General features: G+C 44.7%; 1 protein-coding gene across 2 annotated transcripts in view; it reads right to left on the bottom strand.

Moving 5' to 3' along the window:
* LOC128457194 (serine/threonine-protein kinase DCLK1) overlaps positions 1-22636 on the bottom strand; it is a 47543-nt gene that overhangs the window by 8493 nt on the left and 16414 nt on the right. Inside the window, exons 4-7 of one of the 2 annotated variants that reach the window (XM_053441771.1) lie at positions 20948-21055; positions 16570-16578; positions 12463-12557; positions 4237-4318 (exon numbers count right to left, since the gene is read on the bottom strand). In XM_053441771.1, the coding sequence (XP_053297746.1) occupies positions 4237-4318; positions 12463-12557; positions 16570-16578; positions 20948-21055 (294 nt within the window). The remainder of the gene's footprint in view (positions 1-4236; positions 4319-12462; positions 12558-16569; positions 16579-20947; positions 21056-22636) is intronic. The other variant, XM_053441769.1, reaches the window with a different exon arrangement.

The following is a 22636-nucleotide window of genomic DNA, read 5'->3' as shown; positions in this document are numbered from 1 at the left end:
AGTAAGTAGATTATGAATATTTAGACTACAGACTGAATATGGTTACTAGTATTTATTAAGTACACATTCCTGAAACATATACAGTGCCATTAACAAACACTTTTAAGACAAAATAAAAGGAGGAGCTATATACTGCTGGATTTCTTATGAGTTAAACTTTATTCAAAGGCACATTGGGTAAGAGGAACATGTGTGTGTCTGTGTGGGACATCTTATTTGTACAGGAATTTGGCCCTTCTGTCCTTCTGGTTAGCAAATCTCTCAACGACCCTGTTGTTGAAGTCAGGGATGTTTTGGACTAGCTTCTTTTCCATGGAGAGCATAGCCAGAGCGTTCAGGTGTCCCTGTGTCTTGGTGTTCCTCAGCAAGGTTTTGATCCGTTGTACGGTGGAGAAGCACCTCCCGGATTCTGCTGATGTCATGGGTGTAGTGATCAGGATTCGGAGGAGACTGACCGTCTCAGTGAAGGTGTCTTGGAGGTTGTTCTCCATGAAGAACCGGAACAGAGTCAATGCACCACTGCAAGCTCTGAACTCGTTGTTCTTGTATATAAGGGATAGCTCTGTTTTCAGCTTGGCCTTGCTCAACATGGGGTAGGCCTCGACTGTGGTATCCAGCGCTGAGTCGGGGAACCTCCTGTCGTGCTCTGGGAACAGGTCTCCTTGTAAGAGGGTGGCACTGATGAGGTGCTTGGTGAAAGAGAACCGGTCCTTGGCATCATTCAAAATGGTTTCACATACCTACGAAATGAAACGTACAGAAAACATGTCACGTGGCAGGATAAAAAGTGTGCAACTCCTATATTAGTACCCAAGAATTTAAGAAGGCAGACAGTGAAACATAAAGGCTCATTTTACACATTCACAATAACTTAAATATTGTTAATAACAGAATTATGTTACAGCTTACCTCTGTAGCCAACTGCTGGTGTTCTCCTTGTCCTAGTGTCCTCCTCTTCTTTCTGGGCTGCTCCTGCACAGACCCACTGGCTTGCCCATGCAAAGCAGGAAAGGAGTCCCTGATACAAAACACAAGTTACAATCAACAATTATTGTTTCAGAAACTAACCGGCAGGAAGCGTACAAAATAGGTCTGTCATTGTGTACTGTGTTTACAATATTCAATTAAGTATTTAATAGTTGCTCTGGTGTGTTCAACCATGCACATACTGCTTATTGTTTCCATCTTTAATATTTTCTAAGCCAATAATAATAATAAATTGTTTACCTGATCTTTTGCATGTTGTCGGTGAAGCTCTGGATGATTCCTGAGATGATGGCCGAGTAATGTGTTATGATGTTCTTCTTCTGCAACTCTTTGGACAGCGTGTCCACGTTGGGCATGATTTTGTGAAACAATGCCAGGAAAAAGCAGAAATCTTCGTCTTGAAGCATCCGCACGAAGCCCCCGGCCTCTCTGACGGTTTGAGGGTCGAAGTGACTCGAGTCTCTGATGGTCTGGAAACACAGCAGGAAGTCGTCCTGGTGCTCGTACACGGGTTTAAGAGCACGAGTGTGGAGCTTCCACTGGGCTGTTGAAGTTCCGGGAAGTCTTCGTGCCACCACTTCCTCCAGCACTGCGGTTCTCTTGAAGGACCTGAAGAAGAACTCAGAGAACCCACCGAGGTCCGAGAAGAACGCTCTGACCGGGGGGATGTGTGACGTCGCCTGCTCCATGACGACATCCAAGTGGTGCGCGTAGCAGTGGACGTGGTGAGCATTTCCGTAAACCTCCAGGACCCGGCCATGAACTCCACCTTTTGCCCCCCTCATCACAGCAGCCCCGTCGTAGGCCTGGGCGATCAGCCGGCTCTCCCGGCCCTGGGGGAGCAGCGTGCTCAGCCTCTCCAGCAGCGATGAGACGATGGAGTCCGCGTTTGCATCTTGAAGTGGGATGAAGTCGAAGAAGCGCTCCTGCACGTTGTGGCGACGGTCGATGTACCGCAGCACCAGCACCAACTGGCTGTGGGCGGACACGTCGGTGGTCTCGTCCACCTGGATGGCGAGATACTCGGCGCCGTGCACCTCGTCCAGGATGCAGTCCCTGAGAACGGACAGCATGGAGTCCAGCAGCTCCTGGTGCACTGTCTTCGAGGAGCCTCTGAACACGGTGGCCTTCTTCAGGTGCTCCTCCAACACGGAGTCCAACGAGGCCACGCAACCGTCCAGCCCCCGGCCGGTGGAGTCCGCGTCCCCGTGGAGGCTCGAGTCCAGCTCGAAGGCGCCACAGAGGACACAGTCAACTAACTTGGACAGAATGTGCCGGTTCTTCAGCACCTCCTCGTTGTGCCTCCTCACCCGGCCCCGGTGGCTCTCGTCCAGCTGCTCGGCGACGCTCCCCGTGCCCAGCGTGGCCAGCTCCATGGTGTTCACCAGGTGCGCCCTCGAACACTCGTGCATCCTTATCTTCTCGGATACGTTGTGCATATCTTGGATTCCAGTGACCGTCCATGCTTTGTCCGCTCCGGCGGTTTTTAAAAGTAAACACGGGAAGCAAAAGAAGGCGTTCGAGAGGCTGCATCCCGCTAGCCAAGACTTCCTGCTGTACCACTTCCTGGAAAACCCCCGGCGGTTCTTTTTACCTGCCCTCTCCCCGGCGGGAGGGCGGACAGTGAGTTCCGGTCGGTCGGGTCCGCTCTCTTTGATTTGCAGCTGCTCGTCCAGCGGTCTCCTCTCGAACGGGTCGCGGAGGAGAGATTGAATCGAGTGTGGAAGCGGAGCTGCTGTTTTTGGCCGTGTTCCAGCGTCCATAGTTATCGCCACCGTCTTACTTCCTCCCCGACTCCCGCCTCCAGCGACCCCTCGGTGACCGGGCTCGGGCCCAATCAGAATCGCCCTTCTGCCTTTCCCCCCGACGATGTTGATTGGCCAAATTTACTTTCCCACGCGCGTACCTTCCCCAGTATGAATCCCTTATTGGCTACTGGTCTCTCCTTCATGGGTGACCTGCCCAGCGCCCCTGAACCACAGACTGGGCCCTCATCACTCGTTACCCCCTGAACATATTTATTTATATTTCATACAACACACGTTATGGTGAATTTTAAACACATAAATAAGTTATAATAATTAATGTTCGGTTTTCTAATTAGAAAGAAACGCACTCTCAACAAGGGATAGAGAATGATCTCTCTGTTGGATATTGTCTCTGAATGTGTTTCATGTTGTTTCTAAATGTAACCTAACGTTTTATTAAAGAAGAGACAAAGCTCAATTTGAATCCCTCTAATTGACCATAACAATTATTATATATTTACAAGTAAGTAAGAGGACTTGTGAAATGGATGAAAAACAAATACAGACAGCACAGAATCTGATAATAAAATACTTCTTATAATAAAAGCATATCTTATTAAAATAGAGGTTTTTAAAATAGCGTTAATCATTGAGCCCATGACAATTAAAAAATATATTAATTTTAAAGTTAACGAGGGCCCTGGTTACATCCCACTGATGACATTTAGTCACACTGAGGCTTAGCAGAGGGTAATCACAGTGGCAAATTGAAAAATAAACGCGGCTGAAAATGGGTTAATATGCAATGAATGTTTGGTTGAACACATTCGTGAATTTATTCGTGTCACTTGGGAAGGTTCCCCAGCTCCTCTGTAAATGATTCAAATCAAAGATAAATGTCACATGATATTAAGATTTCTCCAACTCCGAGAGATTAAAGCTGTTTGTGGTTATTTCTTTAGTTCAGTGGATTGAGAGGAAGCTTTCTACTACTCACAGTCACAGCCAAACAACAAAATATAACATATCCTCTGGTTAATACATACAAAGACTTGCACTAATGTTGTTATTATCCGCCTTTTAAATGGAAAAAGCTGCAATCTGTCCCACAACTGCATTTGTTAAATTATGCTAATCACGATTCTTGTAATTGTTTTACTGTTCTGTTCTTGTGTTGCTTTTTATTTATCAACTCTTTGTTGTTTCGTATTTATCAGCTGATTGTAACTGTCTCTCGTTTTCAGATCTCTATTGAAAAAGTAATGAAGAACTCAATGAGTCTGCCTGATTAAATAAAAACTGAGCTTTATGAAGTCAGGGGGGTGGTGAAGAAAGGTGGAGGGGAGAGGTGGCGAGAACAGCCAGTACAAACCAGAGGAAGAACACAGAAGAAATGGTTGAGATGGAGATGCATCAAAGGTCATGAACATGATTCAGACACGCATGATTTCCATCACCTTTGCCCACTAACGCACAGATGGGACGTGTCGAGTTTTCTCACCTTCAGTGACGAGTCCATCCCCATCCTCCACGGAGCTGGAGACTTGGGCGGAAGACAGAGAGCTGGAAGAACCCTGGGACCCCTGCATAGAGAGGAGCGGCAAGACGAATGTGATTATTTTAATCTATAGTTCTGCCGGAAATAGTTTGTAAAGCCACCTGACATTCAATTGTCGTGTATATTCCTTAGAGTAGATCATGTTGGTACGTGCCATAAGCACAGTGACAGGCTTACATTTATGATGCCTATCTTCTGGACTCACAAACATTCTCAGAGAGCCCTCCAGATGTTTATCTAGTTTGCTCTCTAACTCTTGAGGATGACCTTTGACTTCGGGTGTTGTCTCCGACCATCTGGTGGATGGATGCAAATGGAATGTTTTTGACCAATGTGTCTATATGTTCGGACACAAAAACGTGCCCTTATTTAGTTAAACATTCCATAGGGGACGTCATTTACCTGAAGTCAAGGGCGGAACCAATGTCCCTATATAACTGTGTGTAAGACCCCCGAATGTCAGATTTTCACCATTTGGCTGTGTGATGTCTCCGGGTATCTAGATGCCCGTCCTGACCTGTAACTTCTTGTAATAAACTTTGTTATACTGAAAGTACTAGGTCCTCGGAGTCCTTCCGTCATCATCAACAACTACTACAACAACATCTACCTCTCGGCTGCATAGAATATACGATACAATAATACACAATGAAACTGTCCCTCCTGCGACAATCCTTGAAAAAGACGACTCATTTCCTCCCCAGAACATCCTCCAGTCTGTCTGTTATTGTGCTGCACGAACACAGTGTCCATGAAAACAGCCACAACCGATTTGCTTAAGCTACTTGAGCTGAATATAAATCTGTTTCTTATTCTGCAAACCACCTGTGTGCATGTGTGCACACAGACGTGCATCCCAGTAAGCTCCTGTCCACTCACCAAACACAAATTCCTGTCTAATCACCCCTTTCTTTTCACTCCTCACCACTAAACCATAACATAAACACAACAAATACAGGTTTTGGTGACGCTAGTTAAGGCAGATGAATATCACCTTTCATGCGGCTGCTAAGTAGGGGGTCATTAGGGGGAGGAGGAGGAAGGAGAGGGGCTGAGATGCGGCGTCTGCGTCTGTCCAAAGACAGAAACTCATTACGGCCTCCACCTCGTAGCCCTCTGTCTGGTTGTCATGGAAGCAACCAGGATGGGGAGCGAGGATGGAGTCAGGACTGTAAATGAGAATCCGCCCCTCCTCTCTCATTTCTATTTCTCAGCTTGCCTGTTGACAGTTTTGAAATTCTTCCACTCTATTTGTCCGGGGTTTGGCTGGGCTTCGTTTGTAAGATATATGTTATATGTTTTCGATATCCATCTCCGCTCAGAGTCGTCTCTCTGTCCTGAACACACAGCAGCAGTAATGCAGCTTTGGGGTTTCAGGTTTCCAGCACTCAAAACAAATCCCACTGGCGAAAGTGGCACATGAAGTCGGACCCTCACACTTTTTTCTACAATAAAAGCAGAGCCCCTGGACAGATGTGAATTATAAAGAAGTGCAGTTGGTTCTATACTGTGTGTGTCTGCATGAGCCACTTGCCTGAAACGTTGAGGTGTAGCCGGACTTGTGTTTTGACCTTCGATCATGGTAAAGTCACCTGTTGTGATGCGTAAATTCAATAATGAGTCGGTCCTGAGAAATTTGAATGACAGCCGGCCAAAAGTGACGCGAAAACACCTGGATGTCCCCCTGGTGGCTGGCTGATTGGCATCGAAGTATTATAGCAATACATAATTATGGAATATTTAAGGTTCACAAAAGAAAACGTCCTAAAATGGTGCTGAATTAAATCTCACATCATGTGATATGGGTTTTCAACAACCGTGCCGACCAGGGGCAATGGATCTTATCCATCGTATGGATGAAAAAAGTGACCTATTGTAATGTAACCTGTGTTTGTTCCGGGAAATAAAACCATTTAACCCCTCTGATCTAATTTCTTTGAACCCAGGCCTCATGTGAAGCTCTCGTTTCTGTGGCGTCCAGTGAGAAACGGGCGAGAGAGCTGGTTTGTCGGAGGGGGGAAAGGCCACCCATCATAACGACTTAGATCTGAAAACTATTTTCAGAGCTGAGCTGCCCTGTATCTGGGGCCAAGTAACTGTCGGCTCCTTTACTCCTCTGTACTGCTGCGGCCTCAGAGCCACCCAGGTGAGTGTGGCTGTGAGTCAGGCAGAATATTGGTTTATGTAATGTTATTTTTGGTCTGGCGCTCATCCCGGATACAGAGAGGAAAAAAAAAAACTAAACACCCATAAAAGCCAATGACCCCCCTGTTCATTCTCCTGCTCTTTTATTCCCTCGTCCCCACTGGCCTCGTATATTCACCTTCCCTGTGTCCTTATCGCACATCCAGCCCCGTCGTCTATACTCTCATTTTGAATCCTATCTCCCTCTTCCTGCCAGCGAGAGAAACAAAATGTTGTTGCTATGGAAACTGCTCACAGAGAGGAGAGAGAGGCCGCATCATGAGACTTTTCCAGTGTGGAGACAGCAAGCCTATATATGGCCATTTCCTGTCTGCGGGCCGGGAGGTATAGGGTTGTGCCTTTCGATGAACATTGCGTCTCTTTGCTGTGAGACAGATGGAGTGACAGACAGAGTGAGGAACAGAGAGAGAGAGAGAGAGAGAGAGAGAGAGAGAGAGAGAGACGGAGGAAGGGAAACAAAGAAATAGGAAGAATGATGCAGCCTATGGAGTCTGGTGTGGTTCGTATTGATCATTAGATTTGTCTCGTTATCGTTAGACCGTCCTGCTTTCTCGCTGTTGCACAATACGACCGACGTGCACTATTCCTGGCTCTGCACCCCGACACTCTTTGCTCTGGGCTGTGACTCACACCACTGAAAAACACACCGACGAACCTTTTTGCATCATGACGGGGGGGCAGCAGCTCTTCAAACCCGTTGGGCAACACTCAGCGGGTTGAATACTGATCAGGGCATAAACAGGAACTCATCAGGATGTCCATGATTGACCTTAAACACGTGGAATCAGACGATGATTTATTTTGTGGTTGAAAAGGAAAGTCAGCAAATTGTGGAATTCTGCATTTAAGATGCACCGCGGATTTACATAACCAACTTAAGAGTAATGCTGGACTTGTCCTCGGTGCCCCCGGTTTGAATCAGATTACGCTACACGTCCTAAAGCCTTCTTTTCGCTCTGTCCCTTAAGCTGGAGGAGGAGGGGTAAAGCCAAACCTTTCCTCTGGCAGCACTTCTTCACTTTCACTCTCATGCAATATCCAGCAAGAGCAGCATTTATTAGTTTGCTTCAGTGGGAACACAAGATTTGATCAAATTTAAGTACTGTTGTGTTTTAAACTCCTCACAAGGAACACAAGGTACAGGAGGTAAAATATGAGAGCACTCAGTTTGGCGTCTAGACAGACAGGATACATAATCTATTTGAGCTGATCTGCAGGGATCAGCCCTGTTTGGGTTTTTCCGTCTCTCTGCTCTGCCAGTTGGACACGGGCCGACTTCCAATCACGTTCCTGATGGTCTGCAATCCTGGTGAAATCACAGAAACGTGATTAAATGCTCAAGGGAAAATTAAATACTTGGTCAGAGACTTTGGCTGCAGTGGAACAGGGGAGATGAACACACACCCGGGACTGGGATTGTGTTGTATTTTCTGCTCTGCTGAACACAGTAGTGAGTTTAACAAAGCGGAACCACTGATAAATGTAGATAAACTCAATTATTTTCATTATAACCTTCCACCATCCACTGTGAATTATCATGGATGAGGTGTTTTTTTGCATCTGATGAACCACTGTTAATAAATGCAAATGAGGAGCATGAGAATAAATGAATGAATAAAGGAATAAACACAAAATGAAAATGAAATGACAATGAATTTAATTGACATCAACAAATGGAAATTAATACATTAGACAAGGAAAATACAAACAGAAACAAATGAGCCATGAAGAGCTGGCAGCCTCACATCAGAAAAATCACAACACACAGATGATGCACCGGATTATTGAAGAGACTTTGTCACAGATACCTTTCATATTTACATATCTTTCATGGCAGTGCAAATTTTCAAGTTACAGATTCTCAGATGGAATAAATATAAAAAATATGTAAATAGGAAACCACGTTGGAATGGTTCGGTTAAGCCAGTGCACCAGTTTCCTTCGCGTGCTGCCGCCAGTATCTCTGGCAGCGACAGGAACAGAAATGAACAAACCATCTAATGACAATAACACAACAAATAACAAATACAATCCTTATTGTAACAACACAGTCACATGGATGAGATGAGACAACAATTCACAAGTTCATAATACACACATGCTGGCTCAGCCTGCCCTCGTTCTCTCTCTCTCTCTCTTTCTCTCACACACACATACACACACACACACAGACACACACTCACATAATTTAATCATGAATCACCCAACACAAAATATGGACGATAAGAAAAAGAGATGGAGCATGCAACTCAATGGATTATGCACATGAATGACTCAATGGTGAGAGGAGGATATAGGTGACATACACTGTAGCTAACAATTAGCTATCTCTGTCTCTCACACACGCTGACACCTGACTGAATCAGTCGTGTGTTGGAGTCACACACCATCTGTTTGTCTTGCCTTCAGTCTGTCGGTCACCGCTCTGATTTATTCTCCTGTCTGGTTTTTTCCTGTCATCTCTAATCGAGAGGAAAGAGCCATGGCCACGCCGGCTCGGCCACTTCATCTGCTACGAGCTTTAAAACCAGAAACTGTTTTCTTCTCTGCGTGTGTCTTTAAGGTTGATGATAAATATTACAACAGCGTGAGTACGGAAAGCTGGAGTGCTCTCAGTGAAGCAAGTGGCCGTGAGAAGAACCAAGGAGAAGGAAGAGGGGGAGGCCGGATGACTTCATGAATGTAAACCATCATGATCCTGTTGCTAATTCATAAAAATGGGTCATACTAGCGGAACACCAGCAGCAGGAAGCTGTGCACAAATGGAAATAGCATGTATAGAAGTGATTTTTTCTGAAGCCTACATGAACCTAGAGGTGTGCACGTCTCGGCTTGCAGCTATGTATGTGTGAAAACGGAAAAGATAAAAGCAGACGCTATAGGTCTGTATGTTCTGCTCAGGTTGTGATGGTCTGAACCCAGCGATCAACCTTCTTCAGGCAGCAAAGTGCCTGTTAGTGTTTAAATGCAGGGTCCAGAGAGGTGAACGTTCTGAATGCAATGCTCGTAGCGGGTCACTGAGGCTTCTTGCATGGTGAATAGCTTGTGGAAGCTTTCAGCTCTTTACTGGCAAAAAGATACGAGCTATTTTTAAACCAGAGATGTTCAAATTCAGGAAAAGGGTAATTTCTGAGTCACGGTTTTGTTATGTTGAGTTATGCATTTCAGCCACACGGGCGAGAAACATAATCACTTGCCATTTTAAGCGTAACAATAACAGGATTTAACTTTGAGTACTCTACGATTACTCCTGCATGTTTACATATAAGGGGAACATAGACGGAGAGAAAATGTGAAATTATAGTGTCAGGAACTTGGCGCCTACTTCTCAAAGAAGCTTAGAATTAATCTACAAGGGGAACTGGTGGAATATGATTTCTTCCCTGTGAAGTTAATACTCTTTCACGTAGGGGAGAGAGAAAGGGGGATGGGTGGGGGGGAAATTCGAAAGTGTCGGGGAGGACGAGGAAAGGGGGAGGATCACTAACGAGACGATTAGGGGAAAAGTAAGGGAGAGAATATGCCACTGTAATATGGCAGGAGCTGCAGAGTGGAGGGGGGAGATAATGGGCTGCGAGGCTTCCTCTCCCTTCTCTCCGGGCAGGAGCGGTGCAGGCTTAGCATGGAGTGGCTGTGAGTGCAAAGCCTGGAATAATCTCTGTTTGAGAAACACACACGCTCAGCTGGTCGTGTAAAACCACAACTTACATGTCATTACACTGAGGTCACAACTGCACTGCACGGTCGATTTGTGGAGGTTAAGGTTTGATGGAGGAAAGTGGGTGGAAGCAAAACGACAACCGGCGTGGCTGATTGTGGAGAGGGAGGGGAAACATATGTGATTTCTCTCAGTGCATCATGGGTAGCCAGAGTCTCACTGGGAGGAAAGAGCGGAGCCACTGAAACTGATTACTTGTAATGATCTTAATTATAATACAATAATTATTTTAACTGTCCCACATTTATTTACTCATCGAGTCGACAGAAGGAGAGAGCGGCTTTATAGACGAGTGCACCTCCAATCCTCTTTCCCATTCAAACTGTGCTGACCCACTTCCTTTGTGCAGACGACTGTGGAAGCTCCGCTGCACCTTGACCTCCTCTCAGTCCCCGCAGCCCCAATTTGATCTGTTTCCTGTTGCCTGGGCTGACCTTCATATCACATCAATACAACCCCATCACTGATGGAGTCACAAGCCTGAGGGCCAAACTCTCCACCGTCAAATGGAGCAAGGGACTGAAGCAAGAGATGAATTCTGTATACTGCACAGATTTCAGTGTACATGGTGAAGCCCGACTAATGTATTGGCCGATATGAGCCTTTTAACAGACGGATCAGACGGTATCGGCGTTTAGCTTTGTCGATATGCGCTGAAAGGAAAAACTTTTGTTGTACAGACTAAACAAAGCAGAAATGCTCTATATTTATGTAAAATATGTCAAATAAATATGTTTATTTTCTTAATTCAGGATTTATAGATTTGTTTGTGTCTGTGGCTCTAGTAAAGTCACAGTCAAAATACACACAACCACACGCACTCAATTCTGTGCAAAAGTAATTTACAATCACGCTGTGCCCCATTAAACTTCCTCCACTTTCTTGTTTTCTATATCCTGAAAAGGTGTTGTGCCTGCACCAATAAATATTTAAAAATAATTAAATTATCATACTTTTCTCATACTGAGATTTCATTCGGTCCAAACGCTTAAGAAATACACAAGACGCTTGCAGGATGGAGCCTGTATGAACAAATCCCAGGTCCACATACACACACACTGCTCTGATGTGTGTGTGTGACGTGAGCTGAACGTGTGAGTGTTTGTTTACGATGGAGCTGAATCTAGATCAGCAACGGGCTTAGGAGGCTTCTGCAAATTAAAGAGCGGCTGTTGGGATTGAGGCTGATATTAAAAGCTCACCATCACTGTCAAAGACTGGATTAACACATACTTGATCTCGAACGAACGCACAAACACACACACACACACTCACCCTGAGCATTCACTTAACCTCTCTAAAGTGAGATTCAAGGTTATCCGGTTCACTTGCATGCTCCTGCTCTGCACAGCAGTATTTTACAGTGACAACAAGATATACAGTGCACAAAGCGAGTTTGCATCTCAGGTCCTTTCCCCACTGCTCGCTACAGAAAATAGAGTTTTGATGTTTCAACACATGTTTTTTAAAACCCAGGTCAATTGCTGGCTGCAATGATCAAATATATTCTAGTATAAAACTGTCTTTCTAGAACTCTCACAGAATAGGACATGTACAAAATTACACAACTTGATAAAAAAGGTCATCCCTGATCAAAAGATCAGTAATGTTTGGGTCTTTCCTTTATGCCAACTTGCAGAAAAGCCCTGCCTAGTAGCTGACAGGGGATGGAAACCCTTTTTTAAAAAAAGGTTGAAGGTTGAAGCACAAAGCCAATTGTCGGCCTCATCTCTAGATCAGATTAGATCAGACAAACTGCCGTCTGACAGATGGGGTCACATGGAAAAGTCAGTGATAGCATAATTGGCTGTTGAGCTACCAAAGGCAGAGAGAGTTCTGCACGTAGAGCTTTATTTGTGGGAATGTGACAGGGAATCAGCACGAAGGGGGGGGGGTTTGCCCTTTAAGTCAAATTAACATAACATTTGTAACATAACTGGGTCTTAACATGAGCCTGCCAGTCTTGGACTCCCATAGCAGCACAGCATGAGGTCAAAGGTCAACACATCGCCCCTTTTCTGAGACATTATAGACGCTGGGATGTTGTGGTTCCTTCGTATTCTAACAACTCTAAGAAGTAGTCGGCCTATGCTCAGTCACAGCTGTGTCCTTTTCCTGAGAACATAGAGGGAATGTGTTATAGATTCAGCGTCACTAAATGTAAAGGATGAGTGTGTTTGTGTGTGTGTCTGTGTGTGTGTGTGTGTGTGTGTGTGTGTGTGTGTGTGTGTGTGTCCGTGTATTACCCGGCGTTGGCTGAGGCTGCCCGGGCTGGTCGGGGAGGGGCTGGGAGATTTTCCCGAATGAGGAGTGGAGAGCTGACTGGCCGGCGTCCCGTTCACTGGAGGGAGAAGGGCGAGAGAGGAAATGGAGCAGGGTGAGACCGGGACAGAAATATTGAAATAGATGATCCTTTCAGGGCGAATCCACATTTTCTGGAACAGCTATATTTCCGAGTGTCTGGCAGCGGCCCACACTTCCGCCCCTCAGCATCCATCCATTCACACGAGTGAGGCAGAGGAGGATGAGGAGGATGAGGAGGAGAGGTGGGGGTGTAAAGGAAAAGAGCACTGAAGCACACACTGCTCTTTTTTTGTATTTATTTCAGCCAAAATATAAAAATCCTGTTGGTAGAACAAATCCGAAACCTTCACACATATGTGCGTCTAACAGTCACAGCACGCTCTACATACAACACAGGCTGTCCTCATTGTCACCACTTCCCCCTCTGTTCAATGCACTTGTGACCCCTCAGCCTGATCTACTTCTTCCAGCAGCGGCACGGCACAAACACCCAGTGGCACCACCTCATTATTAAACAGGAACATTGGATTAATCAACGCTGCCCCTGAATCCGGTGTGTGTGCGGTCGAGCACAAGTCAGACGGCGAGCGTCACACACACAGCAGCATCAGACCTGCACACAAAACACCAGCCCTGTTTGTCATCTGACTGAAGACATGGGCCATTTTCTCTTGGCTCTATACCAGACAGTGCTTAACCTCAAGTCAACTCAAGGCTGCCCTGGCTTAACCACTGGTCTCTGAAGCTGCAGGGAGGGAGGGGGGGGGGGGGGGGGGGGGGGGGGGAGTCAGTGGTCAACAAAGCAGTTGCATTGTGGATGCTCATGCAATCCAAATAAATAAAATATCCAGTGTAGATTTTCAAAAAGCATAATAAAAATCAGGGTTCTCTTTTTTTTTTTTAACATTTTATTTGCATTAAATTCCCATTATAAGCCAAAGCCAATGACGTTTCCAATGCCAGTCCCATTTGATGCAGGAGACAAATCAAACCTGTGCTTCCACCGTCACTGTATAATGTTTATTGTTCCCCTGCAGAGATCAGATAACTTTGTGAATTATTCAGGGCAGAGAGGGGATGGAACCCGTGCACAGCAGAATCAAACACCACCTGCCGCCATCGCATTCCACGAGTCTGTTCTCTTACTGGGAAAACGAAGTAGGCCAATGCAATAAACTGCTTTTGTTTCGCCCCGTTCCCAGACATCTCCATTGATGAAATTCAGCATCAGCGTTACGCACACGGACAGACACTCCTCCCGGTTACACAACGGCACAGCATTAACACCACATCTCCCATTGACCTCATAGTACTACACAACCACACAGCGGCTGGCATCCAAAAACACACACCGGTGGCGACACATGCATGTCCGAGGGAACGCGCAAGCAGCAAGGACGCGTGAAGTTTACGCGGTCGCTCGACGGGGGAATATGACGGAATCCGCCCGAACATGTAATGATCCTACCTTCCTCTTCCAGCATGACGGAAAACACAGTGATAATCCAGAAGACGCGGACAGAGGAGAAGGAGGAGATGGACAGCACCTCTGCACGAGCTCCGTCCGAAGGGTGATAGTAAACTGTGGTGAATGGAAGAGAAGGAGCAGCGCTGTACTACACCGGAGAGGCGGGGAGGAGGGATGCTTGCGCAAAGGCTGACGCGCATCGAGGAGAGGGAGAGAGGGAGAGAGGGAAGGAGGGGGGGGGGGGGATAGAGAGAGAGAGAGAGAGAGAGAGAGAGAGAGAGAGAGAGAGCATGGCACTTTGTTGTCCAAACATCCCCAAAGGCTGCAGCTCTGCTCTGCATATCAGGTTTGCTTTTCTTACTCCTGCAGCCCTGCACTGACTGACTCACTCATGAGGACATGGAGTGAAGCATCGACGCTGAGCGATGGTCAAGAATCTGAAACCTGAGTGGCAGCACACATGTTCTGGATGAAGGATGATCGAGATGTCCGAGTGTTAAAATGTAGAGGAGGGAGACACTTCGGATAAAAGAGATTGCCGGGTTTCTCTCTAGATAGGAGTCGAGGTGGATTTGAGCTACACAAGATGTATTTATATTTATAAAGCATCGTTCCTAGTCTTGATGACCACTGCAAGCAATTAGCAGGCTTCAGTAGCTTGCCCGAGGACACTTCGGCATGCAGATGAGGAAGACTGGAATCGAACTGCTGACCCTCCCCTCTCGCTAGAGGATGACCACTACCCCCTCAGCCACAGCCGACCCCCCGGCTTGTGTGTTTCAGCTTCTTTGCACGAGTCATCCCAAGTGAGCTGAGCTGAGAATAATACAGGACAGCACCTTGTGTGCCCGCCTGTCTCCAGCTGTGCCATGTTTTATAAAAGGTCTAAGCATCATAACATGGCCTCACAATGACATACAGAGTCAAAATGGTGGCTACAACATGTAAAACAAAACATGTAACACGCAGTACAAAACACCTACGACTCAATCCAAGCATTTAAAAACCCAGACTAAACACTGAGTACATCTGAAGCTGATGGGGAGGCAATTAGTTTTGCTCTATTTGGTCATAAACCTATAGAGCAAATGAAAACCTTAATAGCACAGATGAAAAGTTAGAGGGCAAATTTGTACAACTCATCCTGAGGGGAACAGAAGTGTCAGCAGCTGTTAAGAGTTTCACTCAAAACCAAAGACGCCTACCTCAAGGTGGCGCTAGAGGAAAAGTCGGGGCATCGTTCCAAGTCATAAGCATTCATCCTCTGGGGACCATGAATGTCTGCACAAAATGTGACAGCAATCCATCCAGTAGTTGTTAAGATATTTCTGTCTGGACTAAAGTGGTGGAGCAGCATTAACTGAGAACTGTGATTCCATAGTGTGGCTAAAAAATGCATCACTAGTATGACAAAACAACAGAGTGAAAAAATACTTTAGAATGTGGCAGGAGTGCATCTTTTCATTCGTACATTTTTTAACAATTGACAAGCAATTAATTCTAAATTTAGCTGAAATGGGTCAATATATATATATATATATACATATAGATACACAGGAATCTCTAGAAAGAGGATAAATTCTGGATTAACTTGAACCTTAAATCAGCCTCATCTTTGAAAAGACTCAATGCATAACGGCCTTAATGGATTAATGGAGTCTTGATTACCAATCAATCACACCCTTCCCTTTACATCTCATCACATTATCAAACACGTTCCATATCGCACAAGCGTATAATCACACAGTTATTTTTAGAACTGCATTCCACCACACACATTCTCTGGGGTAATTATTGTATTATAATTACAAACACATACGGTTCTTCATATAAACATAGGAAGAAATATGGAAGTTAATGCATGGTCTTTAAGAAGTCTGTCAAAAAGGAAATCTGGGAAATTCATCACATGAAACTAGCAGGTTCAGCAGAAATATAAACCTTATGAAACACATGGGACATCTTCTCCTAAAGAAATAGGAGCCAAACATCTCAGATTCATAAACAAGTCTCTGCTTCATAAACACAAATCTGCCTCGAGGCTTGTTTTAATCTGGCCCTTACAGCAAATATCAATACCGCCCAAGCCACGGATTAGTTTTTGCTTGTAGCCTCTGTTATTTCACTCGCTTCCTCTGCTCATCTGGTTTGTACCGTGAAGGTTTCTATAGAGAAGAAAAGTGGCAACGGCAGCCAACGTGGTGCGATCCCAGTTCAGAACGTGTCCCAGCAGCCGATCCACAGGGTTTTATTTGTTGGTCGTCAGCCCTGCGCACTTCCACGTGAAGTCGTGCGGTGCTGCTCGTGACGGAGACACAACGGTGAGACCCCGAAGTATCAGCGTGATGCTCGTTGGCACCGTCTCTAGGCCTCTGTTAAAATTAGCTGACATGAGGCATCGGAGGAGAGCAGGGAGACAGATGGCGGGACGCGGCGAGAAACTATGTCTGAGTGCAAATTAGTTTTCTCACATTATTCTGGTTGTGTGTGTGTGTGTGTGTGTGTGTGTGTGTGTGTGTGTGTGCAGAGAGCTGATCTGGGGTTGTGAGATCAGAGTGATGACAGTCCTTGGCTGTCACACAAGAACCCGCTCACACCCACTCACACGTATACATACACAGAACTTATAGGACTTATATATAACACCATCAGATAATCTATAATGTGAGGGTGGATTTCTTTCAGCGGCTCCTTTTGGAAAAGAAATTCAATCAGCTTGTTGTGGTCGATGCTGAGATTGAGGAAAAGTAAAGGTGTGATTTGTATCTTAAGATTTAATCAGATAAACGCACTAATTTTAGTGTGTCACTTTGAGGCTCTTAATTTATATCACAATTATTATTTGATAAGTAATGATGATTAAGACTCATGATTAAGAGCCACCTCCCAAACATACGACACACAAAATGCTTTAATGTTTTTTAATAAGATAAAAATGACAGAGAGGAAAATTCTGGGTTACAGGAAGCAGCCTGATAAGAATTAATATACTTATTACCGTGTTTCTAAATTGATTCTGCGTGTTCAAATCCATCATTGGGTCTTTGAGTGAAATTTTCTAAATTATATCTAAAAATATTTTTCCTCTAGTGATCAGTCACTTTGTCAAATATATGTGGAGAGTTTTTACACATTTGTGAAGCAAAATGATCTGCACCAAAACTGACACATACAACATCCTTCCGTCAAGTTTCATGTAAAACTGTTTCACAATATTTGTAGAATCTTGATCATAAACAAACAAACACACAAACAAACATACAAACGGACAGGGGTGGAAACATAACCTCCTTGTTGACGTTAATTAACTTTCAATTTGACTTCTGAAAACTGTTTGGATCTGCCTGTGTCCTAATAAAGAAGTAAATCCTAATGAAAACGTGTAAAATTTTTATTTTTAATAATATCATGTCCAGTTTGTGTCTATAAATAATAATGCAATAAATGTACTTTGATTCAATGTAAAACAAAAACAAGAACATTTACAGGCAGGGCGAATATTGATCATAGTCAGGTTAGGATTTTACAATAAAACTTCTGATTGTGTTCTATGTCTGTGTGTGTGTGTATGTGTGTGTGTGTGTGTGTTTACAAGTGTTCGACTGACTGTCTAACCAGTCTGTTTGTGCGACTGTCTGTTTGTCTGTCTGTCTGTCTCACCAGTCTGTTTGTGCGTCCCTCACACACACTCCTGCTCCTCACAAACAATGTAAAGCGGCCAGACACACAGAGGGACACCAGGTGGTGTTTGACAGTGTGTTGTGTTAAAGTCTTTCTCCACCCTCCTCTCTCTCTCTCTCTCTCTCTCTCTCTCTCTCTCTCTCTCTCTCTCTCTCTCTCTCTCTCTCTCTCTCTCTCTCTCTCTCTCTCTCCTTCACTGCCTCAGACATCATTTACACATCACCTCTTCTCTGTGCAGCTCCTCCAGCTCAGATTATTACATGTTATAAAGAACTTTCTTTATTAGCCTGTGCGTTGGCTGAAAGAAAAATGAATATGGGACTTGGAGGCTGGTCTCAGAAAACCTTTAGATCTGCAGAGTTTGTTTATTAATCTTCAAATCTCTTACTCTCTACTCATCTACGTTGCAGATGTTTTATATATTTGTCCTGTGAGTATTTATATCGATTTCAAAACTGCAGCTAAGAATTATTTTCATTATCGGTTAATATGTTAATTATTTTCTCAATTAACTGACTAAATGTTTAGTCAATAGACTCTCAGAGAAAAGTGAAAATCCTATTTTAATTTCCAATTTTCCAACTGCTTTTATTTAACCATGTTGAATTTACAATTACACACAACAGAGGAAAGTTGCAGGTCGTCACTTTTGAGAAGCTAAACCCGTCAATATCTGGTATTTTTGCATTTAACTGAAATTAGGATTAATTTTGTGCAGATCAGCTAATTAATTAACCCACTAATCCTTTCAGCAACAGTTTGACGGGATAAGAAACAATTTCAAAAACTCAACTGTTTCTCAAATAATAAACAAATTCCACACGTGTATCCCAAGTGTAAAGCAAAGGCTCCTATTGTCATCACAAACATCAAACCCCTGTAACACACTGGATCTGTTCAGAAATCTCCAATTTCCTTCCCACACATTTGAGGTATTCTGCTTTATCACATCTACATGTTCATTATTAGATTTGAGACAAGATCTCAGTGCACAAACACACACACACACACACACACACACACACACACACACACACACACACACACACACACACACACACACACACACACACACACAACTGTTATTGACTGTTACCCTCAGCCTCACACAAACTGTCAGGATCCATCAGTTATTTCCCATCACCTCTCGTGGCTCCAGCACAAACTCTCCTGGTGCAAACTGGTTTCGGGGACTGAGAACAAAACGCGGTGCAGAGCTGTCGACAGCCCATCTGGGGTCATGTGATGATGTTGGTGGCTGAAGCGGCGCCTGCAGGGAAACAATCCTTCTGGAAGCTCTGACTCAGGGTTCCAGCGAGGACCCAGCATCAGGCCGCTCCACCGGAAGTCACTGCCAAATATGGCCGTCACAGTCTATTGTGTCTGTAGCTACATGCTCCTACTGTGCTATGTTTCCATGGCAACCAAGACGAGTCAGTCTTATCTCTACCTCTTCTCTCTCTCTCACATACACACATAGACACACAGACACACACACACACACATACGCACACACTCGAATGCACCTTGATTCCAGACACACTTCAGCCGACGAGATCAGACCGTGCATGACTCACTCTCATAACCTTTTCCCCAAAGTTTTCAAGCCGTCAACATCCAGAACTTTCTCTCCTCGCCCCAGTTCTTTCTCTCAAACCACTTTCCTTCTCACTGCCAGCGCACAACTCAGCACAACACATATCAACAACTACAGGTTTTCATTATAGGACATATACATAAGAAGCCTGTGTGTGTCCGCGAGTGCCTCGGCTGCAGGTGGACTTGCCTCCTTCTGGGGAATTTCTGTGTGTTGCATCAGCCAATTGAATCATCCCCAACCTTAACGTCTCTCCAGGCACCTCATCACAGAAACGATAATAGTGAGAAGGAGCAGTCAAGGGTGCTGTTGCATAACGGGGGTGTTTTTTTTTTTGTTTTTTTTTTTTACATGCAGCCACAACACAAGCTGTGCAATCAGGGGGAAAAGAACAACCAGATATATTTGGTGAAGCTCGGAGCAGATCGCCAAGTCCTCAGCAGCTCTGGAGTTCACCACACACACCGCTGCGCTCAGCTGTTTCCAATTATCACTCTGCTGTGTGTTGGCTCTTCTTCTAGTTTTTATTCTTGCATCTAAAGACATTTTTGGCCTTTTTATTATCAGCCATAAACAAGGCAGACGCCTCAATAGCAAGCTCTGACCATTTGATTGAATTTTTTTGTATATCAGGTGAAGGGCGGCCGGTGGGGAGCTGCAGGATTGCATCATCAACCTCTTCCCCTCTTCTTTCCCTCTCATCTTCATTCCCGCTCCCTCGCTCTCTTTTTTTTACCTCTCTGTTTGCCTTTTTCTCCGTTCCCTTGTGAAATCATTCTCATTTTGAATTCATATATTCAGAGACACAGCTCACACAGCTCTCTCACACACACACACACACAGTTGACACTGCCAGACGCTCCACACACTGAGCTCTGATTTCATCGCAGTGTGTATTCACACTGTTTTCCTTCGATGTGAGTCTGCAACACTGATTGAGTTATGAGCTCGAAAATACTAAGCAGTCACATGAGGGAAGTATCAGGACGCAAACAAGTCCCAACTGTGTCCATTGGGACTGAGAGGCTGCACACACTCCTCATGCACAAACTCACATACACATGATAACACACACTCATTGACAAGCAGGACTTGTATATACACACTGTATATAACCCAATAAGGCAGTGTAACTTTCTAATAAGATGGAGATTGTGTCTCTGAACTTATTGGTTGCAAAATCAAATGCATTTCTACACTGTATGACATCATTTTCTGAATTCATAGTGACATCATTCATACCACACGATCATAAATTATTAATTGATCAACAATCCTCGGGTCGTCTCTTTAGTCCTGCAGGACGCAGAGAAACCTCGAAAGGTAAATGTTTGAACTATTCATAACTGTATTTTCTGGCTTCTTTGTAACATCTTGATCTTTTGATCAATATAAGCTTCAGATTAACTCTTATCTGTGGAGATAAATTAACATATTCTTGTTGACCTTGTCCTTGACCTTTAACAGATCAGATATAAAAGTTAATCATCTGGGGATACCTATAGGTACACACACACACGCACACTCACATATACAGGGAGGAATGCAATACCCTGCATCCGGCTAAGCCAGCACGCATGCAGGGTAAATATCTGTCAGGCCAATTAAAACATGAAGAATTCCATTGAGGGATTGGAGGGGAGGGGAAGACAAAGGAAGACACTTCATTGAATTGTCTTACAGGAAGCAGGAGACTTGCTGCGTCGGGTTTGGACGACGGTTCTAGGGGAGGTCCTGGTCAGAGAGCCGGACATCTTCCCGTAGTTCACCGACTTCATCATACGACACTCTGCAAACAGCACATGGACCAAACAGACAGATGCTTTGGTAAATACACAAACACAGGAACTGAAGGAACGAAGAGTAAGTGTGTGGCACTGTGACGTGTCATTGTGTTACCATACAATAACGACCTAGCATTTTGAAAGACAATTCTGTTGCGCTGAAATTCAAATTTTGGGGTTTACAAACCAACTATTGTTTTAATATTTTTGATTGATTCTGACCTCTAGTCTGGAAAACACTGAACTAATAATGTATCAACAGAGCTGTAATTGCTTTTCACCTGGAGGTCGCCTGCAAAAATGAGTTCTGACCTTCCTGGGCTTTTTTTATTAGGATTGCAACAACCAAACACATTTATTGTGGTTTTGCAAGAGCAACAGCTACGACTGACGGATGCCTGACATTTTTTCAGACACACACTCCTGATACATAAACACAGGCACACACACACACCCTCCTTGCCTCCCTCACCCCCAAAACATTGCTCCTCTCCTGCTCATTAACCAAACCCCATTGTAGCTCATTGTTATTTTACACCAGCAGGAAGGAGACATTATACACAGTCTGGCATTTGTCTTTAGCTGCATATATGAGTGTGAGTGTGTGTTTGTAAGCATGGGGGCATGTCTGTCTACTTGTGTGTGTGTGTGTGTGTGTGTGTGTGTGTGTGCGTGTTATGAGCTTGTGTGGCAGCCATTGTGGCCCTGTGAGTAATGTACAATGCAGAATGTTAACATGATGACAGTGTGCCAGAGCTGAGGCAGAGGCGATAATTATAGTGATGCTGAGAGGAGGCAAAGTTGTGTGCAGCTCTGACTGCGACTGTCTCTCTGCTTGGTTCGCCGCTCTGCCTTTCTGTCAGTGTGTCTCTACCTCCTGTTCCTCCTGTTCCCCCTGTTCCTCCTGTTCCCTGTGCTCCAGGACATCAGGCATGAGGAGGTGTCAAAATGAGCTCCGTGTCCCAGAGGACGAAGAAGAAATAAAGTGTGTGCGTGTGTGTGTATGGTCGAGGTATTACTCATGTTGACGCTGTATTGCACAGTCACATAATGGGGACTTGTTTTTCCTTATGGGGACAAAAAGCAAGTCCACATAACAGAAATCAGTCAATTTAAAGGTGAAGACATTTTTTTAAGGTTTGGTTTAGGTCAAGATCAAGGTTCGTTATTCTCAGACAAGGCCATTTAATCTTAATATAAATTAAAGCTAAATGTCAGAAGAGTCAAGTGTGAAGGTGAGTCCCAGAAAGTCAAAGGCCGGGTTTAACACTCAGATATGTCAAAGCACCTGAAAACTGTGAGTAGAGATTGGCCCTTCACCTTCTACGACCTCATGTTAACAAAGTATCTCTCCGCCTGCACCCCCTCTTTTCCTATAGACAACCAACCACTTACGGAGACAATCATCAGTAACTAATGAAAGTGCAGATACCCTGGAAACATCTTTGAGTGCCGTGTTGCGTGGAGGAGGCTGTTTTATGGTCTTTATCCAGAGAGAGGAGTGCTACCAAAGGGAATCCGGCTAATGGAAGCAACTAGCCATTATAGTTTTTCGCAAATGTGAGGAGAGTGAAGGGGCAGAGAGT

Source organism: Pleuronectes platessa, chromosome 15, assembly GCF_947347685.1.
Source record: "Pleuronectes platessa chromosome 15, fPlePla1.1, whole genome shotgun sequence".
NCBI classification, from domain to species: domain Eukaryota; kingdom Metazoa; phylum Chordata; class Actinopteri; order Pleuronectiformes; family Pleuronectidae; genus Pleuronectes; species Pleuronectes platessa.
Note: the sequence above shows the minus strand (reverse complement) of the source record. Positions and strands in the feature narration are given on the sequence as shown.